This window comes from Callithrix jacchus, chromosome 5 (genome assembly GCF_049354715.1).
Source record: "Callithrix jacchus isolate 240 chromosome 5, calJac240_pri, whole genome shotgun sequence".
In the NCBI taxonomy this organism is placed as follows: Eukaryota; Metazoa; Chordata; class Mammalia; order Primates; family Cebidae; genus Callithrix; species Callithrix jacchus.
In genome coordinates this window covers 6,688,537-6,712,514 of record NC_133506.1, presented here as the reverse complement: position 1 = coordinate 6,712,514, position 23,978 = coordinate 6,688,537, and the positions used below count along the sequence as shown (strand labels likewise).

The window sequence follows — 23,978 nt, the reverse complement described above, 5'->3', positions numbered from 1 at the left end:
ATGCCATAGGGTCCACTCCACTTACTGCTCCATGCACATTTTCAGGAGCAGACACAGATGCTCAAAGTTTGAAGAGACGAGTCTAGAGAAATGGCTATTGCAAGACAGTAGCAAAATCTGCAAACAGTGAAAAGAGAATGGAGTCGGCAAAGATAGGCTGACAGCTAGAAAGAAGGATTCTGCCTCTCACAGACTTCCTCACCCTCCCCCAGAGCAGACCTCCAAGGTCTGGAGAGTCACTGGGAAACTATCTTTGATCACCATAATGTATCGCACTTTGCCCTACTTAATGCTTTTTCTTGCCTTGAACATTTATTTAACATTAATAGCATCACTCCCTCTTTTTTAATTTTCCTTTTTGTGTCATTTTGAAAAATGTCATTTGTAAATACCAAATGCCATTTAAGAAGGCCCATCTGAGTCTTTTATGATACTGTCAAGTGAAATTTAACCCATTCACATTTTTTGTATTTAGTAGTTTGGTCTTGTTTGTGCTATGTTACTTTATGTAATTTATTATATGTACTTACTTATCATATTCCATTATATTTATTTTATCTGTGTACATATTTTATATTTCTTTTTCATGGTTTCTTTGTTTATTCCCTATTTAATCACTCTTAATGGACTGATTACATCTTCTGTGTTTCTTTGTTTCACTCTACTTGTTTAGAAGTTCTACATTCTATTTCTAGTCCATGGAGATTACTCTTTAAAGAAACATTTCAGAAGCTTTGCTTCTTTAGGAGACCATCAAAGGTCTCCTAAAGACCTTTAGGATAAAGGTCACAACATTGAGCCACAGCAAGAGTTCACGGTTCCATTCTGCTATTTCTCCTCTGAACTCCCACCTCGCCTGGGCTGCAGAGCAGCCTGAGGAAGGAAAAAAGAGAATCATCACTGCCATCAGGCTCCTAAATGAGACTGTCCCTGTCAGTACTCTTGGGTTCTGCATGGTAAGAACCCTATAAGTCAGCATTGTTTGAGTAGGTGACAGTCTCTCACAGTAAGCCATTAACACTCCTTCTCCTTTGTGTCTGCCCATATTTTGGAGGTCTTTCTGGGCAGAGGGGAAATTGAGAGGGTTCATAAGAGAATGGATAATGATTAAAAAGTGAATGTAGTTAGCCAAAAACGTGGAAACAACCCAAACATCCACGAACAGATAAATGTAATAAACACAATGTGGTCTAACCATACAATGGAATATTGCTGTCATAAAAAGGAATAAAGTTGCCCAGGCACAACAGAACACACTCTTGTAATCCCAACACTTTGGGAGGCTGAGATGGGCAGATCGAGCCCAGGAGTTCCAGGTCAGCCTGGACAACATGGAGAAATCCCATCTCTACAAAAAAAAAAAAAAAAAAATCCACAAAAAGTAGCCAGATGTAGTGGTGGTCACCTGTGGTTCCAGATACTCAGGAGGCTGAGGCGGGTGGATTGAGCCTGGGAGGGTGAGGCAGCAGTGAACTGTGTGTGTCACTGCACTCCAGCCTGGGTGACTGAGTGAGGCCCTTTCTCAAAAAACTAACGAAAAGGAATAAAGTTCTGACATGTGCTATCAGACGGATGAACCTTGAAGACATTATGCACAAAAGGACAAATATTGTCTGATTCCACTGACATGAGGTGCCTAGAAGAGCCAACTGCATAGACAGAAAGCAGAACAGAGGTGACCAGGGCTGCGGGAGGGGAGGAAGGGAATTATTGCTTAATGGGTACAGAGTTTCTGTTTCAGGTGATGAATAAATGTTGGAAATAGATAGTTTTCGATGGCTGTGCAATGCTGTGAATATACTCAGGGCCACTCAATTATATACTTAAACCTGGTTAAAGTGGCACATTTCAGATTTTATATATTTGTCATGGTTTTCTTAAAAAAATAAAATAAATGTGGGCCAGGCCTGGTGGCTCATGTCTGTAATCCCAGCACTTTGGGAGGCCAAGGCGGGCACATTATCTGAGTTTGGGAGTTCGAGACCAGTCTGACCTCCATGGAGAAACCCCATCCCTACTAAAAATACAAAATTAGCTGGGTGTGGTGGTGCATGCCTATAATCCCAGCTACTTGGGAGGCTGAGGCAGGAGAATTGTTTGAATCCTGGGGACAGAGGTTTCGGTGAGCCAAGATTGCACCACTGCACTCCAGCCTGGGCAACAAGAGTGAAACTCCATCTCAAAAAATAAATAAATAAGCCAGTGCCCCTGAACTGCCTAGTGAGTCTCTAGCCCCTTCTGTTTTCTGTCCCAGGTGACAGCTCTGTGGCTGCCATTTTGTCCCCTCTACCAAGAAGAGCTCCTTAAGAGCAAACACACTCTTATCTATCCTTATAGCCCCGTCTCCTGCACAAGGCCATTTGATGTGTCTATTAAGCAGATGTTGATTGATTGATTTATGTATTTATTTTTTGAGATGGAGTTTGCTCTTGTTGACCGGGCTGGAATGCAATGGCGCAATCTTGGCTCACCGCAACCTCCACCTCCTGGGTTCAAGCGTTTCTCCCGGCTCAGCCTCCCAAGTAGCTGGGATTACAGGCATATGCCACCACACCAGGGTAATTTTGTATTTTTAGTAGAGACGGGGTTTCTCCATGTTGGTCAGGCTGGTCTTGAACTCCTGACCGCAGGTGATCCACCCGCCTCCGCCTCCCAAAGTGATAGGATTACAGGCATAAGCCACCGCGCCTGGCCACAGGTGTTGTATAATAATCACCGTCACTAGCAATGTGGTCGCTGGGATTTCCTCTGAGTGTCTGGGGCTGAGCACTTACACTGCTTGGTATCACTGAACTCTTGAGATAACTCTATGAGGTAGGTGTGTTGTTACTCCCAAGTAACTGATGAGTTAAAAGAGGCACAGAGAGGTGAAGTAATGGCCCAAAGTCACACAGCTGGAAGGGCTAGAGCTGGGACTGTTAGGGTGGCATCGGCATCACAAAGAAAAGTGGGTGTGGACATCCTGGCTGTGGACAGCGCCTGCTGCGGCTTCACACTGGCTGGCTGGCTTACTGGAGCAGGAAGGCCAATAACTTGGAGATTCTAGGGCCCTGGGCCCATACAGACCCTGCAGGCCCCACGTGTGTGCCCTGGGGAGGGGTCTGCTCCTCCTCACCTGCCCTCCACAACCCAAGGAAAATTCTGGGCCAGGACAAAACAGTAGAGTAGAGGGAGGCAGAGGTTAATGGAGGCAAGTTAGAACCTCCATCACGTGGGCTTAGATGGAGGAGCCACACCACTTCACACACTGCTGTGAGGACCATTAAACCCATTAGCAGGATATTAGTGCTGCTCTAGGAACTGCAGAGAGGGAGGCCAGGAAGGTACCCACAGTCCTCCCCTCCAGATAGAGCACAGGGATGGTAACAGCCCACAGAAGACCTGAGCTCTGAGCCTCTCTGGGCCTCAGCTTCTTCTGGGTGGGAGAAAGTACAGAAAGTTGTCTCTCTGCTTCCACAGCTGATTTCTACAAGGGGGCCTCAGTTCCAACACTGTCATCTCAGGAAAGATCATGTAGACATCAAATTGCCCCTGCAGACGATGTAGCATTCACAAGGAAGGTGGGAGTGACGCCCTGTCACAGTCCTCTCCCAATATGCCCTTATTTTCCTTATATTTAAGGTGGCTCCCAGGTCCCAGGCCAAACACAGCCCTCGACCTGCGCTTGCCACCCTCTGGCACGCAGGCTGCCAGCATCACTGCCAAGGGCAGTGTCCCGCTACAAAGCCCACAGGCAGTGAGTGATCTCGCAGGCAGCTTACGTTTTCTGTCAGCACACTGCTTCCAGAAAGCACATCCTTATCTGGGTCAGTGTGGGGAGAAACAGGGTCTGGCACAGGTTTGGGGATGGGAGAGATCTGGGCTCCAATTCATATCAGAGGCTTTGTGGCCTTGAGCAAGTGCTGAGCCCTTCTGAGCCTCAGCTGTCAAATCTGTAGAATGAGGACAGTAACTCGACCTAGTGAGGGATAAAGCATGTAGACTGCTGGACACGGAAGAATCACCTAGTTAATTACCCCTCTGCCTGAAACAACACCCATCCCGCTCACTGCTGTGTCCCTCCTCCATCCCTCCTCTGAGCACTACTTGCAGACCCCAGAGTGTTGGTCTGGTTTCTTCTTGTCTCTCTCATTGAACTGGGAGAGGCTGGTGGGCAGACACTTGGACCTGTTCACCACTGTCTCCTTGGCAGCTGGAGCAGTGCCTGACTCAGAGTGCACAAAAGGATGGATGGGCAGCTGTGTGAATGAGTGAATGAAAGGAAAATCATATAAGCAGCTCCCTTGATAGGTGGAAACAGCAGAGGGCAAAGAGACTCAGAACAATATGGGTCAACAAAGCAGGTTACTCCCCTCCTTCAAGAGTCTGGAAGGGTAGCCACCAAAATATTCCATTGTCGTGCTTCTGTTTTTTGGTGACTGATTTTTCTGCTGAGTCTCTGTGCTACTTGTGTAATTAAAAAAAAAAAAAAAAAAAAAAAAGAGGCTGGGCGCAGTGGTGCATGCCTATAATCCCAACACTTTGGGAGGCTGAGGTGGGCAAATCACTTGAGGCCAGGAGTTTTGAGACCAGCCTGGCCAACATGGTGAAACACCATCTCTACTAAAAACACACACACACACACACACACACACACACACACACACACAAATTAGCCAGGCGTGGTGGTGGGCGCCTGTAATCCCAGCTTCTCTGGAGACCAAGGCAGGAGAATCGCTTGAACCCGGGAGGCGGAGGTTTCAGTGAGCCGAGATTGTGCCACTGCACTCCAGCCTGGTGACAGAGCGAGACTCTGTCTCTAAATAAATAATTAATAAAATAATAATAAAAATGATAAAAGAAAACCAAGTAAGACAGAAAATGAAACCAGCGGCTGTGTGAAGAAGAGAGCTCAGTGCACTTCACAGCATCTTGCTCACACCCTTGAGAGCGAACCTGAAGGATCAGCAGCTCAGGACGGCACCTGCTGGCTGGATCTGGCCCTAAGAGCATGGACTGCACCCGTTCCTGGGATCTCACTTTATCAGAGAATATTAACAGCTGTTGTCTGAGATGGTCTACATTTCATGAAATCTTCCTTCCCTGCCTCTTCCAAGAAGACGCCCCTTCCTCTGTACAACTAAATACAATTTCCATTTTATATCTTTATAAGAGCATTCCTGAATAAAAAAACTCTTCACTCAGGCCACACTCCACTATTTTCAGTTCAGTGTGGCCACTCTGATGACAGGTCCTGGGGTCTGTGTTTCACGCTGGAGGTCCCGAGAGGGTAGAGTCTAATCCCCAGAGTGGTGCCTTGTACATTGAGGACACGATAACTCTTGGCTGCACTGAACCAGACTTCAAGAATAATTTTTTTCTTTTTCTTTTTTTTTTTTTTTTTGAGATGGAGTCTTGCTCTGTAACCAGGCTGGAGTGCGGTGGCACAATCTCGGCTCACTGCATCCTCCGCCTCCCGGGTTCAAGCAAGAATCTTTCTTCCTTGTGTGAATCTTGTGTTGAGTTTTCATATTATCTAATACCCTCTTCTGAGAAGGACTCGTTTTCTAGCATATTAATCTAATACAACTGGCCTACAAGTAACTGGTTCTGTCCAGCCCTCAAGAAAACCCCACCACCGGCACGTTGAGGAAGCAAAGTAAGGGGAAATGTTCCCCTTGCCTTACCATTTGTCTCTTGGATACGTGATGCTGGAAATAAATGGATTATTGAGATTTTTTTCTTACCCAAAGTTTTTAGACATAGAGCTTTGTTCAGCATTAATAAAATATGTATCCTGGCTGGGTGTGGTGGCTAACTCCTGTAATCCCAGCACTTTGGGAGGCCAAGGTGGGCTGATCACCAGCTCAGGAGGTTGAGACCAGCCTGGTCAACATGGTGAAACCCCGTCTCTACTAAAAATACAAAAATTAGCTGGGCGTGGTGGTGGACACCTGTAATCCCAGCTACTCAGGAGGCTGAGACAGGAGAATCACTCGAATCTGGGAGGCAGAGGTTGCGGTGAGCCGAGACCGCACCACTGCACTCCCGCCTGGGCGGCAGAGCAAGACTCTCTCAAAAATAAAAAATAAATAAAATATTTATCCCGGTTCCCGGTTACTTTAGTATTGGGGTTATTTTCCAATACTAAATGCAGGTTATTTTCCTGCATTAGAGATTTGCTAACCCTACAGATGTCCTCTGCTGGGATTTTGTGGTCAAAGTGATAAAAAGTAACCACTCTCAAAGCCCCACTGGATTTGACAGCAGCCGAAACTGTCCCATGGCTGCGTTTGGATGGTGGGGAGTCATTCACCCACCATGGCCTGCCTTTGCTATACAGGAAATAAGCTAGTAATTCAAGCATGTGTATTTTTAGTTCTAACTCAAGCTGAAGAATCCAAGACTGCTGGGTCCTTGGCCCTTCCTTGCTGCTGCAGATAAATAATCTGGTGAGCGATGTGATTTCATGTTACACCACGTGCCCAGCCATAAAACAGGGATAATGGTGCTGCCTAAGAATCTGAGGCCTTGAGAGCTCACTGCTTTGCACAGCGTGCTGGAGACTGACAGATGAAGGGCTCTAGGCATGAGGCGGGAGGCTGCTTCACCAGCCAGGTGGTGAAAGGCAGGCCTGAACTTCCATCTCCTGCCGCACCCAGGAGAAGCTGGTTACATTCAGAGGGCCCCACCTGGAAACTACTAATGAAGCAGAGGAAGTCACATCCAGCCCCACTGGAAGCAGATGCCACCTCGATCTCGGCCCTGCCCTAGCTGGACTCTCAGAGCACCCTGGGGACAAATGCCCTCCACAGTCCTCCCTTCCTCTGGGAGCTGCCAGAGCCTCACCAGGGTAATTTATCCAGCTCATGTCATGAACTTCAGTTCATCCCCAGATACTCATCAGGTGCTTATGCTCCCAACACTGTGCTTTCCCCCTTTTGCCTCGGCTACAGAACTCATCCCATTCTCTGCTGCAGCCACACCAGCAAGCTTGGTCCTCCCTTGGACCAAGCTATTCCCTCAGCCTGGAATAACTTCTCTTCCCTTCAGATCCCAGTCTCAGCTGAAGCATCCCTTTCTGAGGCACAGCTTCCTGGACCCCTGCCTCAGTCCACCCTCCAGCCCACCCTAAGTACCCGCAGTGCCACGTGTCCTTCTGCACCGTGTTGATGCCCCACTGATCACTTCCACCATTGTTAATCGCCACCTACTGTGAGCTGGGCATTTGTGTGCGATCCTGCTGCTGCTGTCTGTCTCCCCTAGACCAGAAGAAAACACACATGGGGATGCCAGTCGGAATCTATCTCAGCCCTTTGGGAGGCAGAGGCGGGTGGATTGCTTGAGCCCAGGAGTTCGAGACCAGCTGGGCCAACATGGAGAAACCCCATCTCTGTGAAAAATACAAAAAATTAGCTGGGCATGGTGGCAAGTGCCTATAATCCCAGCTACATGGGAGGCTGAGGCAGGAGAATCGCTTGAACCCAGGGGGCAGAGGTCACAGTGACGCAAGATCATGCCACTGCACTCCAGCCTGGGTGGCAAAGAGAGACTCTGCCTCAAAAAAACAAAAACAACAACAACAACAACAAAAGCATAAGAACAAGACCTAGGGGTACGGCTGTTTCTGCTCATCCCCAGAGCCTGGCTCACAGAACAGCGCTCTGTAGAATGACCAAATCCTCATTAAAGCACCTAACCTGTAGTCTTAACTCCCCTCTTCCATCGACGCAAGTGAAGGCACAGTAAGGATTTATAACCGGCTCAAATATCTGATTCGTTAATGAGAGATCCCAACTTGCATGACAGTGACGACTACTGGTTCTAGTGCTGACCTGGATTTAGTGCCCTTCTGCAGGAAAGAAAACCCGGGGGCTGTGCTCCCAGCTGTCTGTGTGCTTCTGTCCTTCATTTTTCGTGGGCACAGGTGAGAACGGTGATAACAATGTTTACGGAGCCAGGTGCCTGTGACAATGACGATGGTTACAGGAAAGAAAGGCCACAGAGTGCTCTTCAGCGGCAGTCAGAAGAGACCTGACTCGGAGCCTGCACAGAGGTGCTGGGATTCTACAAGCAACACCCTCATTACCGACACTCTTGTAGCCCAAACTACTTTGCCTTTGTGCGCTGGAAACCCAATCCAAGCCTGTTTTCCCCACTGGAATTATTTGTGATGAGGTGAAGTTTCTTGGAGACGCAAACATCCCAGAACACGTGTGCTCAGATGAGAAGACAGGGAGACACAGGTCTACCGAACAGCCCTACCGCTCAGAGCAAAGGTTCCTTCACACGGCCTCTAGGGGCCGGGCATGGTGTGGCGAAGGGAGGGCTCGCTGCCCCCGCCTCTTGAAAGGATACAAAGCTCTGCAGGTTCAAGCCACCCAGTTTAAGTCCTCAAACAGTATCACCGGCAGAGATGCTACCTGCATGTGTCCCACTACATCACCATGGATCTGGCCGAGGGGCTACCACCCCCTGGGAGCACACACGCTGGGGTTGTCAAGGAGACCAGCAGCACGGGACAGCCGCACCCAGGGCTAGAAGTCATACATGGGTTCTGACCCACCTTTCAACGGGGGAGAAAGAATCCAATCCCCTGCCAGGCCCACAAGGACACAACGGGTTCAGATGTCACAAGAGATGAGAACACTCCAAGCTGAAGCAAGAAGTGATTACCCTGGTTTTAGGTGGCGGCGGAGGGTGGGGGTGGAGGGGAACTCACCGAGTCCTTTCTTTGAAAGACAGTCAGGCTACTTGCTTTGCAGAGGGTTAGGAGGTGGACTGTGTGGGAAGGCAGGAGAAAGGGAGTTTCTTTTCATAGCCTGTTTCCATGGTGCCTCATGGCCCTTGGCAACCCCAGCTGGGGAGGCTTGGACAGCAAGGAGGCCCCAGGGCCACCCTCCAAGGCCTATCCTCCTAGTCCATCCGGGCCCCAAGAGTGACAGAGGCCACAAGCAGGCAGCCACTCTCTCTTGCCTCCCTGGGGGAAGGAGGCGAGAGGCCAGCTATCAAGGGCAAGCTGAGAGAGAACAGCTCCAGGGTCCGCGGCTGCGGCCCTTCCCTCCCACATCCCCTCCTCCTGGGCACCCACCCAAGGGGAAACTTTTCTCCCTGAAGACCCACAGAGCTGTCTGCACAGGAGACCGTCTCACGAGGAACACAATCTTGCTTCCCCCTCTCTGCCTGGACTACACAGCCCAGATAACCAGATAAGGGCCTCTTAGATTTCCCGTTTACACAAGCTGTGGCCCCAAGACTTGGAATGAATCAATCACCGCCAGGCAAGTCAGGACGCCTTCAGGTGGGGTAAGGGGAAACTGCCGCCTTACCTGCTCCTGGGAATTCATCACTCGAAGCTTCATCTGCTTCAGGTAGGTGGAGGTGAGGGGCATGTTGTAATCAATAATCCCGGAGACCAGCGGAGATGGAGGCTCATTTTCTGGCAGAAAGAACAAAAGGAAAGCCCTTTCAGTCTGTGCTGTGGGTCTGCAGCCCACATAGTGCATGTAACAGAGCCCGTGGAAGAGGAAACCACCTGGGAGGAGAAGGGACAGGTCAGAAGTCACAGACTCTGTGGCTCACCAACATCTGGCCCGGAGATGTGGACTGCATGGTGTCAAAGATGTTTTTTTTAATTAGGTGCCAGTGTTTTAGAGGTTTCACACGTTTAAAAAAAACAACGAGGCTGGGTACGGTGGCTCATGCCTGTAATCCCAGCACTCTGGGAGGCCGAGGTAGGAGGATCGCTTGAGTCCAGGAGTTTAAGACCAGCCTGGGCAACACAGGGAGATCTCATCTCTACAAATGATAAAAGAGAAAATCAGCCAGACGTGGTGGTGTGTGCCTGTAGTCCTAGCTACACAGGAGGCTGAGGTGGGAGGATCGCTTGAGCCCAGGTGGTCAAGGCTACAGTCTGCAGTGAGCTGTGATAACAGCACCACACTCCAGCCCCAGTGACAGAGACCAACAACCACCTCACCCTGCCCCTCCACACGTATTTATACCAATTTTTGGCTTCTTGAGGAACGTAAGGTCTGGCCACACTCCTGATGGGACCCCCACTCCTGACGGCAAGCAGCCACAGCCGCTTCAGCAGCCGCTTCTTTTCAGCAGGATGTGTAGCTCCCATTTTGCCACAGTGCCCCCCACTCCTTATCCTATTGCACAGCTTTGCTCATTTGCAAGTATCAATTATGATACTTGCCAGACGCTTAAAGGCATCTGTGTTCCCAACCCTTGTCTAAGTCAGTTCTCTTCCAGGTGAACACATGCCACTCTCACCCCGCCCGATCCTGCCACCATGCAGCATCCCCCAAAAGCATCCTCAGGTGCCAGATGGCTCCCAGGTGTGAGCCAGGCCTCCAGTAGCCCCCAAATTCTGGTTCCTCCTTCATCTTATGCAGAGGAACATTCTCCTCCCGTTCATTCCTTTGTTGTCTTGAAGACCAAAGCGATGCGCGTTCTTTTTTCAGAGAAGTTACAAAGTGCAGAAAGACGTAAAGAAAGATCTAGAAGCCATAATTGCACCATGCAGCTTGGCATACGCTTCTGTTTATTTTTTTCCCTATGATTTTTCTTTTTTACACATGAGCTCATAATGCATACAGAGAATTCCAGTCTGCTTTTAAAAAGTTTTTCTTCTTAACATTTTGTCATAGGTATTTTCCCCAACATTAAGAATCTGATTTTGCTTTGCAAGTCGAATTTTTATGGCTGTGTCATATTTTGCCATAATTTGCTTAAGTCACTCTCTGATGACTGGCTCTTTAGGTTGTTTCCCATTGGGACTATTGTAAACAACACTGCGGAGGACATCTTTGTGCATAAATATTGCTCCGTATTTCTGATCTTTGCCTTTTTGGAACAGATTACAAGAAATTAAAAGGTAGAGACATCGTTTGATAACCATTAAAATCTCTGGCCAAGCTGCTGTAGGAATTGTTTCAGTTACTTGCTGTCTGGCCTCTTCCTCCTAGGACTTCAAGCCAGATTCATTTCACCCCAGGCCTTTAATCAAAAGGTGCCCCTGGTGCCTCGTCCCACTGATGGGCTGAGGAAAGCATGAGGAAAAGCAGGAGCAACTTCCAGACGAAGTGCCCTCTACCATCAAAAGGAGGCCCAAGAGACAGGCTGCAGGGGAGGCAGGTGACGGCAGAGGTGGGGGAGGTCCAGAGAATATCCGGGGGTGATTCATACTACCTGCCCCTCCAGAGCCACAGCCCAAATCTGAAACCTTGAAAATGTAATACCTAGTGCAAGAAGCCAGACATCAAATGACAAACATCATATGATTCCACTTACACAAAATATCGAGAATCGGTAAATTCAAAGACAGTAACAGGAGGTTACTGGGGGCTGGTGGCGGGAGAATGGGACGTTATTGCTTAATGGGTACAGAGTTTCTGTTTGGGGTGATGAAAAAGTTTTTGGAAATAGGCAGTGGTGATGATTGCTCAACACTGTGAATATAATATCTTTAAAATGGAACAATTAAAAATTATTAAGGCTGGGCATGGCAGCTCACACCTGTAATCCCAGCACTTTAGGAGGCTGAGGCAGGAGGACTGCTTGACTCCAGGAGTTCAAGACCAGCCTGGGCAACATAGTGAATCCTTCATCTCTACTAAAAGGTTAAAAATAAAGTTAGCTGGGTGTGGTGGTGTGTGCCTGGAGTCCCAGCTACTCGAGAGGCTGAGGCGGAAGGATCACCTGCACCGGGGCTGTTGAGGCACCACTGCACTCTAGCCTGGGTGACAGGCACTTCGTCTCAAAAAGAAAAAAAAATTACTAAAAAGGCTAGTTTGTATGTTGTAAATGTTTTACCATAATTTAAAAAGAAAAAAGTCTCTGCAAACAAGGGGTGAAGTTACTCAAAGAGGACAAGGGAAGTTCCTGCTTGGCAAGGAGAGGAACAGCCCTGCAGAAAAGGTGGGGCCCAGAGTAGCTGGGTCTAGAGGATGGGGGTCCACTTTGACACTGTGGACCTCTGGCGACCTTACAGATCCATTCACATTTTGAATCAAGTTTTACAGAAATGCAGAACTTAGTTTTGCTCTTTAAAGCTATGTTGTCACACATAGAATGTTTTATTCTTTGTTCTTGGAGGAAGAAGTAGATGTCGGCCAGGTGTGGTGGCTCACACCTATAATCCCAGCACTTTGGGAGGCCAAGGCAGGAGGATCGCCTAAGGTCAGGAGTTCGAGACCAGCCTGACCAATAAGGTGAAACCCCATCTTTACTAAAACTATAAAAATTAGCTGGGTATGGTGGCGCGTGCCTGTAGTCCCAGCTACTCGGGAGGCTGAGGCAGGAGAATCACCTGAACCCAGGAGGCGGAGGTTGCAGTGAGCAGAGATGACACCACTGCACTCCAGCCTGGACGACAGAGCAAGACTCCATCTCAAAAAAAAAAAAAAGAAGTAAATGCCCCTAATGGAATGCCTAAGAAACTGGCTTGAAAGGGACCACTCCCTCCCTGTAAAGAGACTTCCTCTTGGTTGGGTGCCAGGGATCCTCTGTACTGATACCCATCAGCCCCTTTGGCAGCGATGCCCAGTACCAAACTCAAGTGGGTTTTCACCCCACTGTCAACCTAGATTTGAGTTCCTTAACCTCAGTGGGGTTTTGGGCCCTGGTCCCATTCATCGACCGGATCGGATGTGATATATCAGGCAGGCAGTCTAGTGATGACACGGCGATGTATCACTCAAAAGAGCTGTGGGTCCTGTTTTCAGAGGTGGATGTTCGGACTGAGAATTCTGTCATTTGTTTCATTTCCTCAAAGAGGAGGTTTTCTGGTAAGAAGCTGTTAAGTGCCATGGTAAATGTGAAGGGCCCCGTTCACTCTCAAGGCCCCCAGCCAGCCCTCTGTTGGGTGTTGCAGGGATTCTCTGGGTTCGGTAGTCACAGTGGCAGGGAGTCGTGTTCTTTTACTGATGGTAGCCCCTGTCCTGACTGTAGTGTCATGGCTGCTCATGAGAAAGTATCTTTAATAAAACTAGTGACAGTGTGGCTTAGGAAGAATAAACCAGTGGCCGGGATAGCACCCTTGGGAGGCAGGAAAAGAGGTCTTCCTTGGCTTGTTCCCATCCCAGCATCGCCAGAGATGAGAAACCACTTCTGGTGCCCACAGGTGAGCCAAGAGAGCTCAGAAGAGGGAGGCAGGGCCCCCTGGTCTTGGGGGAGCTGGAATTTCCCGAGCAGACCCCCAAACCCACTGGAGAAGAACTTACATTGCTGTAAGGTGAAATGCTTGATTCTGCAGCTCCAGAATGAGAGTTCTGTGGGGGAGGCAGGACCCTGGCAGGCAGGGGACATTCTAGGTGAGGAAATGAGCCATGCAGCGAGGGGTGAGAGGTCAGAGCTCAACCACACCACAGTGAGGAGAAAGGCAGGCAGGCTTTTCAGCAGTGAGGAGCCCCAGGTGTGCTGGATTCAGTTAAGTGAGTGCACACTGAGAGGATGGGCTTAGTGGGAAAGAGAAAGAGCAGGGGTCAGTGGGAGCCCCACAGAGTTAGAGGCTCACAGGTGAGAAAAAAGCCAGGACTGGGGACGAGCTCAGGTGGAAATGTGAACAAGGAAGAAGCGGGTTCCTTGGGCTCTGCTGAGACAGGCCGCCCCCCTCCCCGCCCCATGGTCAACACGTAGTGCCACACTTGAGCCTCTACAAATAACCTGACAGTGCAGCACTGCTGGGCACTGTTGCCATGGAGAAGGGTAAGCTAGGAGTTAGCAAGGGTCACGGAGCCTAAATCCCCTGGCAGGCTGCTGGCAAGAGAAGCACAGACGAGCCCAGGGAGATGTTTCAACATCTCTTTGCCAAGGAAAATGGAAGCCAGCCCAGGCGCCAGACCTAGTTTTACGAAGTCTCGAGAATAATCAATGATGTGGGTGCTTGGGCCAGGCCAAGCCGAACGCTGGCCTGTGAAGCTGGGCACCAACGGCACTCATCAACCAACGCAAACTTCAGCCATGGGAGTGACCTCGTTTCCCCAGTGGAACACCAGGTGGGACTTCTCAGGAGCTTCCACCTACAGCACGAAGAACTCTCAGTCCAGAGACACGGGTAAGAAACATCTTCCAGGTGGGGTGGGCGTCGAAGGATGTGTGCATGATGGGGGCTTGGCACAGAGGCTGGGAGACCAGCCAGCCTCGGGGGCTTCACATTTGGAAACAAGACATCCCAAGCCTGAGGCCAGCTCAAAAGACAGCCAAAAAAAAAATCTCCTTCCTGGGGAAGCAAATCAATGGATTGGCAATTCTTCAAGGAGTGCTGATGGATGTGCATTTGAGGCGAGGAAGGTGAGGAACCTGTGTGTGGTGCCGCCCCTGGGCTCAGGAAACAAGGGTGGAGGATGAGCCAGCGGGACGGACCTGAGTCCATTAGGGTCACTGGAGGAAGAGCTCAGAGGGCGCCGGAGGAGCTCAAGGAAGCTTCGTGGAGAGGATCTGAATGGGACTTACCAACTCTTGCTCAGCTGACAGCCACTGAGCACCTGCGTAGGGCTCCCCACACACCCTCTCGCCAGACACTCCCAGGAACCTTGTGAGGTGGGTGCTTGTGGTAATACCCTGACTTCACAGATGAGGCAATGGCACACAGAGAAGCTGTGCAACCTTCCCACAGTCCCACAGCAAGTGAGTGTGAGAGCCTGGAGGGGCCAGGTGTGGAGGCCTCAGAAACCATGCAGAGGAGTCTGGGCCTGCTTGCAAAGGGGCGGGGACCCGAGTGGACAGCCTGCCTGCGGAGGAAGAGTCAGCACTGCTGCCCACTGGCAACTCCCAGTTTGCAACCATGCAACAATATTTTGTCACATCAAAGAAAACAGAGACATGGCTCCAAAGGTCCCTTTCCCAAGAGCTGGCTGGTCAGAGGTCACACCCAGTTTGCATGCTCTGCCTTCAACTCCTCAGGGGCCAGTGGAAGAGGAGCATGAAGTCAGGAGGCCCTGGAATTTCCCGTCCTCAGACTTCCTGATCCTCTACCGCCTCCTTTGTTTATGCTCCTGGCATTGGGGGAGGGCATGGGGCTGTCTGGGCCCCCCCAACTCTGCTGGGGAGAAACCGCTGAGCAAAAGAGGCCACTCTGCTTCCTTTCTTTCTTTTTAACGTGAGGCCAGGAAGCCAGGCATTCTCCCAGCAGCCCTCAAGGAGCCTCCATCCTGTCCCCTGTCCCCGCTCCCTCCCACCTTCCTGGGGCAGGAACACTGGGCCTGCCTCTGGGGCTGGTGCAGGCTCTGGTTTCCCAGCAGCTGGAGAGGGAGAAGGGAGGGCTGGCAATGCAGGGGTGCCTGGGAGACAGCAGGATATAGCTGCATCCAGAGGCCAGCAAGGCAGGCAGAGATAGGATCTGCAGGCTTTCAAGGGGGGGCAGGAGGAGGGAACCTGGGGACGGTCCAGGAGGTGAGTGCCTCTGGCCACTTAGTAGACAGTAGAGCCTTTCAGACTCTAAAGCTCTCCACTGGCAGCTTCCAGAAACCAGGCCCTTCCCTTCTCACCCTGTCCAGGGTGTGAACCCAGCAGGCTTGCCTGAAGGGGCTTGGGGCCACATCTGACCCCACCTGGCTGGAGGCAGGCCATGTGTCTCTGCCACCTGGACGTTGGCAGCCTTGTGTCTGGGCACCATGGTGCCACAACACGGGCAGGAGGCAGGCTGATGCTCCCCAGGCAGCCTTGGCGTCCCAGGTACCCTCCACAACAGGCTCATCCTCACCACCCTGAAAGGACAGCATTCCTTCTACTTTGCTGATGAGAAAATATGGTTTCCTCCTTCACTTCTATCTCCTGGGAGAGCTTGGATCAATGATTTCACCTCCACATCTCTCTATGCCTCAGTTTCCTCAGCTGTAAGCCAGGCCTAACACCTCACAGGATCCTCATCACTGCATGAGGAGGAGGTGCTCAGAGAGGTTCCCTGACCTGCCAAGGGACACACAGCAGGGAACAGGGCTGCACCACAGGCCTGGGCCCTTCCCCAGGCCACTTCTATGGGCCCTGCTCCCTCAGCGTCTTCTCCTCTCTCTGAGAGTGGAAGCTCTGCTACCTGGGACAGAGAGATGGTGTGCCTGAGGATGGGCGAGGATGGGCCTGAAAGGCCCAGGAAAGCCCCAGGAAAGACGGGGTGCAGCACAGAGCCCACAGCACTAGTTTATATTCTACGCAGCTCCTGGCCTGTGTGCTCCTTCCCTCCCCCACCTCTTTCTCCTCCCTGGGGGTGGGGCGTGGTGGTGGCAGCCAGTGAGGAGAGGAAGCAGGCCACTGCTGTGCCCCGTGGTGCCCTCCTGGCCACGCAGAAGCCCGAAGATGAGAAGTAGAGCCTGCAGCCTAGGGAGACCCGGCAGCCATCAGTGAGGAGTGCAGGGGGGTGCTGAGGAACACCCTCCACACTACCGTGGGGTGCATAGCAGGGGAGGGGAGCCGATGGTGCCTCAGACACCCTAGAGCAGCCCACCAACAGCCCACCAACAGAGCCCCTCTTGGCTTCGCCTCTGTTCCTCCAGGCAAGCAATTCTGTGTCTGACTCCGCCAGTTTCTATGGAAACCATGAGGACAGGAACAGGAGGGGACAGGCGGATGGGTGGGCAGGAACCAGGCAGCCACCACCACTACAGCACACACGCCCCTGGCCCCTGGCCCCTGTGGCCTAGACCCCGGCAGGGTGGAGAGTGTGGTGGGGAAAGCCCTCCAGCCCATCTGCAGGTACCAAATGTGGTCTTGGCCCAGGGGTTGTAGCAGCTGCCCAGCCAGGGCCAGGCCATGTGGGCAGCTGCATTCAGGATCACTGGCTCAGGCATATATCACAGGAGCGTCCAGTGTCATCTCAGGAACCGCAATAGCCTCAGCTAGCTCTCCCTGCACCAATGCCAGGTACAGGGACTAACTCACATCTCAGCCCTCTGATTAACCCCACTTCACAGATGAGGGAACTGAAGCTCAGAAAGATTAAGTCCCTTGCCCAGGACACAGCAGCTGAGTGATAGCTTGGCACTGGCACCCTGTTCTCAACACAGGAACCAGCATTTATGAGGGATTAACTAGTTCTCTTCCTACCCCTCGTGCTCTGAAGCTGGCCCATGTGCCCGATCAAACAGCCGTGGCCTGACGGCTCCCATGGGCATGGAAGCCTCTGGATTTGGTGGGTCAGCTGCTGCCAGAAGTCGCTCACGTGTGTCAGGGCCAACAAACATGAGCAGAAAGCCCCGCTTGACGCCCATGCTCCCGATCCTTTGTCGTCTGCTTTGCTGTGGACTTTTCCTTTTCCAGATTCAGTGGACACTACTTGAGTGCCGCCTGGATAAACGGCTCGCCCTTCATTTGAGTCTGTTTCCATCCTTGGGCAAAACACCCACTGACTTCAGTAACTTCCCCAGGCCTGATGCCCAGGAGCTGGCACGAGGCACCAGGCAGGCCTGGAAACCCTGATAAATCACCCGGCTGGGCACCATTTCTTGGGGCAGCATTATAATTGTACCAGCCAAATGTGCTGGGCCATCTCACTGTGCCAAAGCCACCTGCAAACAGATGGGCCCCAGATTTACTGGAGGCCTCTGGGATGTTCAGTTTGAGGGGGTATGAGATTGCTGAAGTGGGGCCCTTGCTGACTCTCACTGGGCAGGACAGAGCTGGAGGGCATGAACGTCGGTCCAAGGGACCAACTTTGGTGGTCACAAGTGCTCTTTTTTTTTTTTTTTTTTGAGACAGGGTCTTGCTCTGTCACCCAGGCTGGAGTACAGTGGCATGATCATGGCTCACTGCAGCTTCCACCTCCTGAGCGATCCTCCCACTTCAGCCCCAAACTGCTGAGATGACAGGCATGAGCCACTGTACCCGGCCTGCTCCAGGCATTTTAAATTCTCATCAGTCCCTGTGGGTGATCAGAGGCCACATGGGTGTGCAAAGGGTGGAAACAAGCACCAGGGAGAACATCTCACTGGCAGGTCTGTGGGCTATGGGGTGGGAGGATGCACATGTCTCAGAGAGCGTACTGGCCAGACCACGGCTCATGTGCAGAGAAACAGCAGGAGGCATGGATGGAACTTTGAGAATTCCCACTGGAACCTGGGTGGGAGGAGAGGGGCCGGCCTGGGCCTTGTGAGGCAGGAGAAACATGTGAGTTTTTTGTTTTATATGGTTGGTTTTTTTTTTTTGAGACATAGTCTCACTGTCACCCAGGCTGGAGTGCAGTGGTATGATCTCGGTTCACTGCAACCTCCACCTCCCAGGTTCAATCGATTCTCCGGCCTCAGCCTCCCAAGTAGCTGGGACTACAGGCATGTGCCACCACACCCAGCTAATTTTTTTGTATTTTTAGTGGAGATGGGGTTTCACTGTGTTAGCCAGGATGGTCTCCATCTCCTGACTTCGTGATCCGCCCGCCTCAGCCTCCTAAAGTGCTGGGACTACAGGTGTGAGCCACAGCGCCCGGCTTGTATGGTTGGTTTTTAAGTGAAACTAGAAAGGAAAAAAGTTTAAACAAAATGAGGCTCTTTGGGCAGCACCATGGACCCATACTGGCCTCTGGGACCAGCAACAACAGCTGCTGGCCACTTCTCTATGCCAGCAAAAGCTGACGTCTTCAGGGACAGTCTGCTCTCGGCCGGCCCCTGCCCTAGCCCTCCAGCATGCCACCCCCAACTACCTTTGGGTTCCAGGCCATTGGAGTTAAAGTGCATCCTCTTCTGACACTCCGTACAGCTCATCAGGAACCGGGTCACGGCCTCTCTCGGGAGGAAGGCATAGGTCTCTGCGATCTGGAGGAGAGAAGAGCTTCGCTTGTTATACAGATCCGTCGGGAGGTGACTTGGCCATGCGGTCACCAAGGTCTGAGCTTTAGTGGCAGGTGCTTTGGCTCTTGCAAGGAAAGTCAGAGATTTGAGGAGCAAGGGGCAGGTGATCTGGATTCTCAGCAGTGGAAATGAGACAGTATTTTTGTGGAAAACCATTTGTTTAAAAAACCTCAATAAAGGAGGCTAGAAATTGAAAAAGCAAAGCCGTTAAACATTATCTAGTCTTTAACCTATATTTTAATAAGTAACATTCCTCAGAACACTTTATTTGCTGCTGTGAAAAAAACTGTGCTTATAAACACTGCTATAGCATAGGGTAAGCAATTCCCCTCTTAGAGGTGGATAGACTGAGACCCACGGATACATTCACTGCTCTGGGCTTATGCACAGAACCAAGGGTCCTAGGAACCATCTCCTGTGACCTCTCACAGGTCAACAACCTTCTCAGGGATTGCTGTGAAGCACTAGTACCAGGCATCAGGCTTTTCAAACTAAACAGGCTCTGTGGGCACCCATGTTCCAAGCAACTATGGTCAGAGAAGTGAGCCAACGCCCCGAGGTTACACAGCACTTTTGGCGCAGTGCCAGGCTAAACCCCAAGCTCCAGGTCACATCACTCCATAATTGCCTCCAGAGGGCCTCCCTAGCTGGGGAGGAAGAGGACAGGGACACACAGAAGGGAGGGAACATAAAGGGCTGGGTGGGGGAGTGGACAAGAGGTGGCTGTGGGCCCAGGTGTCCCACCCTTTCCTCTTGCTCTTCGTTTTGGAAAAGCCGCTGACCCTGCTTTAGCTGTCTGATGGGAGCCGAAGAGTCCCTTTAGTCCCAGGTTCCCTGGACCAAGGCTGTCCAGTGGCTGGTTTCCCACGTGCTTCCTGGAGCCTGGGTCCTCCCACTCCTCTCCACTAAGGGGCAGCATCACCCAAGCGTTCCACTGTCCTCGCTGCAGTCCGCAGCCTGGCTAGGAAAGTTGGCTAAGGGTGAGGGGCTGCACTGGGCCCCGCCTTCCCTCAGCAACCGCATGGCTTTGCTCCTTTGGAAATGCACGAATGTCCTTCTCCATCTCTGCGATGGCTGGAGGGTAGAGGTGGGCTAGGGTGGGGCTGGGGAGTGGAGTTGGGGGATGCCAAAGGCCTGGGGTGCCCTCGGCTATGGCCAGGCCCTTGGAGGACCAGCTCAGGCTTCCATCTCAGCCCAGGGGCCACTCTTACTGGCTGCAAATGCAAAGTTAATTTTGGTGACACAGTTGTTATTTCTCAGCTGATTTGACGCTCTGCGGAGCAGGCAGGCTCCTTGATGAGTTATCTCCCTTCCAAATTCCCTGTCTGATTGCCTTCCTCTGGAGGTCAGGGACAAGGGCAAACCCTAGTGCCTCTGACTGGAGCAGCGGATGGGAGAGCAACAGCAGGGATGCAGCTGGTCCTGGTCAGGTGTCAGGGCCGAGGGATGGGGCGTTCCTGCCCTGCTCATGGAGCGCTTCATCCCCAGCCCAGGGCTGCCTGGAAGTCTGGGGGCACGTTTCCCTCAGGCCTGCTGGGTCTGGAGGGAGATGCCTGGCTGAAGGGTGGCAGCTGCAGGACCACGCCTACAGGAGGGAAAGGCGTGCGCTAGGCAGAGCAGAGGGCTGTGGCTGATTTGGGCCGACACATGCCCCTTGGCTCCCCTGAGATGTGGCACCCTAGGTCAGGAGAGCGCAGTAAAGGGCCTGGGGGAGGGCTGCACAGTCACCTGGGAGAGGAGGGCCAGGTCCCTACCATGAGAGCAGGCCCCTGAGCTACCCAGGGCTTGCCTGCTCCCTGCCAATGGGCAGAGAAATATTTTTTTAAAGGGCTCGGGGGGTCCTCCTGGCCTTGGCTGCTCTGCTGAGGGCTGCATACATGATGGGCAGGGCCCTTCTTGCTGCCTGGCCTGCTGAGGGCACAAGAACGGCAGAGTGGTAGCCACATTTCTGCTGGCCTTGGCAGGGACCCCAGCAGTGTGCGAAGGCTGGCTGGCATGCCACGGGGAGGGGGAGTGCTGAGCACACACCTTCTGGCCCTGGGTCCCACAGACGGGTGGAAGGGGAGGATGGAAGGTCGACAGGTGAGAAGTCCTTGGAGCTGCCTGAGGCCGGGGAGGGAAGCCCTGCCCTGCAAGGCTAGACTGTCTGCAAGCCTGGCTTAGAGCTCCCTGGGGAGTCAGTAAAGCGCAGAGTGCAACCCAGCTCTGCACTGCTGTGGGGACCCATCCAGAGGATGACAAACCCTCCCCCTGCAGCCTTCAGCAGGCATCTTCTGATTCATCTTACTGGCTTGCCTGGGACCAGAAATGGGACCTCCATTTCTGATTGAGTGCACTGATGCCCAAGGCCACAGGACCACAGGACGAGTCAAAACCAGGAGGACAGTCCTAGCAGATGCTCTAGTTAATAGGATGGTGGTTTTCAGATGGTTTTAGAGCTGCAGACCCTGTTCTAGAAATAGACGCATATACTGAAGCCCAAAACATGAAACAGATACAGACAGAACTGCTGTGTCTAAGGAGGGGAAGTTCCAAGACCCTTGTCCCTGCCCAGCGGCTCTCCCCGACCCTGGGCTGCCTGCTGCCTTGCTCCTGGGGCCTCCTACCTGGACATTGAGTCCAGTGCGTGAATTTGCCTTTTACATTTTTCCTGGTGGTAAAAAACAGAGACTTCACTGGCGTAGAGAGCAGGAGCTATTTGCAGAGTCGCTGACTTGCAAGGCCCCATTTCACTCTCCAGCTTGGAGGCCAACAAAGACAGATGAGGCCAATTGAGGGGATTTGCACCACTTTACAAGATCCTCCTTCTGCCTTGCGGGTGGATTAGCACGTGGTGGGCCCAGAGCAGCTGCTGACCACATCTGGCTCCAACTCCAAAGTGGCCTGGGCAGCTCCGGACTCTGGAATCCGATCTGACCTACCAGCACCCTGGGAGGGAGAAGGAAGCAAAGAGGCCTGCTCCAACCCAGATGGGTGCAGAAATCAGAAAAGCAGGAAGGCCCCTTGGAAAAAGGACTAGCCCTCTGTGTGAGTTCAGGAACCTGTAGAACCAGCTGGAACCTTCCCCAAACGCTGGTGCTGGTGAGACCTCTGAGATCCTCTGGACCTCAGGTCACCCTGAGAAGCTGAGACAGGGACTTCCTGCTTCAAATGGGAATCCCTGCATTATCCATCTAACTACAGCTCGAATACCTTCAGTTTCAGAAAGCTCATTGCCTGCTCTATCTGAACCACGGCTGGACAGCAGTAGATGCCAAAAAGCTCTTTTCCCCACCAAATAACATGCCTCCTTTAGTGCACTGAACAAGTCTGCCACCTCCCTGCCAGTCCTCTGACTTCTATAGCACCCCAGGACTGGAAAAATCCAGAGGGGCCCTGCACCCTAGAGACTGTCAGGCAGTCCTAGGATTCAGCTTTGGCAAAACGCAGAGATAGATCCAGAGAGACTTCAGCCAGGGGCTTGATGCACAGCCTGGAATACCAGGCGGTGACCCTCTGCAGCCATCAGTGGGGGTTTCCTTGGGGACTGTTTCCACAGGCATGGGTGGGTGGTAGCCTCGTGTCTACAGAGTGAGGCTGAAGAGCGAGGCTTGGGTCAAGGAAAATAGGAGCAGATGAAGAGGGGCACAAAGGCATCCAGGACCACCCCTTGCCCCCAAAAAAGGAAAAGGGTGGCATGAGAAGGGTGACAGATGGGGAGGAGAAGGGGAAAAGGAGAGGAGGCACGTGAGGGAGGAGGGAGGTGCACCAGCCCCCTCGGCCTCACACCCACTGCAGGAGGGCCTTGGCCTGCTCAGCTCAGCCTTGGCCCTGCTGCTGAAATTCCAGCTCTGTGCGCAGCCCAGCTGGCTCAGTGCCAGTCATGTGCCAGCTCCAGGCTGGGCAGCGGGAAGTGGGGCACGCGGCAGGCATATGGACAAGAAGCCAGGAAGTACAGAGCAAAGGGCTGGATGTCCGCTTGGCCCAGGGATGCAAGTGCTGGCAGGACCAGCCCAACCCTGCCCTCCCCACAGCGTGAAGGCCGCAGACCCCTGCCTTCCTCAATGCCCAAAAAGTGCCTGTGGGCAAGGCTTGATGCTGGGCACTGAAGGGGCCAGGGCAATCACATGATCCACCTGGCCTCAGCCCATCCGCCTGAACAACAGCAAGCCATAGGGCTTTCTAGCTGACCACAGGAGGGTTGCAGAAAGGCAGGATGCATGGTGGTCAGAGCACAGGCTCTGGGGTGGGTGGCCTGGCGGTGGATGTCAGCTGATCAACCTCAGGTAGGTTACGTGTCCCTCTGAGACTCAGTTTTCTCATCTTTAAATGGTGGTAGCAACAGCACCTGCTTCATGCATATAACCTTCATACATGTATAGGCTCAGAGAGCTGGAAGTGCTGCTGTAGCGCAATGCTGACTGCTCAGCACAACGGTGAATTTTTTTTTTGAGACAGGGTCTTACTCTGTCACCCAGGATGGAGCGCAGTGGTGCGATTATAGCTCACTGCAGCCTCAAATGTTTGGACTCAAACAATCCTCCTGCCTCAGCCTCCCAAGTAGCTAGGACTACAGGCACACACTACTGGGCCTGGATTTTAAAATTTACTTTTTGATTTTTGGAGATAACAGTCGTTGCCCTGGCTGGAGTGCAGTGGTGTGATCTCAGCTCACTGCAACCTCCACCTCCCAGACTCAAGTGATTCTCGTGCCTCAGCCTCCTGAATAGTTGGGACTACAGGTGTGCACCATCACACCCAGCTAATTTTTGTATTTTTAGTAGAGGTGGGGTTTTGCCATGTTGGCCAGGCTGGTCTCACACTCCTGGCTTCAAGTGATCTGCCTACCTCGGCCTCCCAAAATGTTGGGATTCACAGGTGTGAGCCACCGAGCCCAGGGCCAATTTTTTTTTTTTTTTTTGAGAAGGGGTCTTGCTATGTTGCCCAGGTTGGTCTTGAACTTCTTGAGGCTGCTCAAGCAATCCTCCCACCTCAACCTCCCAAAGTGCTGGGATTACAGGTGTGAAGCACCGTGCCCCACCCACAATGGTAAATTAATGTAATGCTGAGAAAATGTGGTGGGTCTTGTCAGTGCCAAGGGGCCCAGGTCGGCCCCAGCCTGGGTGCCTCTTCCTTCTTCTATGACCCTCTGGTGGAAATCCCCTCAGAACTCCCTTCCTACAAGTCACTTCCCAAAGCACACAGACCGAGAAGCAGGGGCGAGGAAATGGCATC

At 52.1% G+C, this 23,978-nt stretch overlaps 1 protein-coding gene across 1 annotated transcript in view; it reads right to left on the bottom strand.

Annotated features, from left to right (window-relative positions):
* The window catches only part of NOL4L (nucleolar protein 4 like), a 145,971-nt gene that overhangs the window by 61,739 nt on the left and 60,254 nt on the right, over window positions 1-23,978 (bottom strand). The window contains exons 3-4 of the mRNA XM_035298122.3: window positions 18,617-18,728; window positions 9,309-9,418 (exon numbers count right to left, since the gene is read on the bottom strand). Coding sequence (XP_035154013.1) covers window positions 9,309-9,418; window positions 18,617-18,728 — 222 coding nt within the window. The remainder of the gene's footprint in view (window positions 1-9,308; window positions 9,419-18,616; window positions 18,729-23,978) is intronic.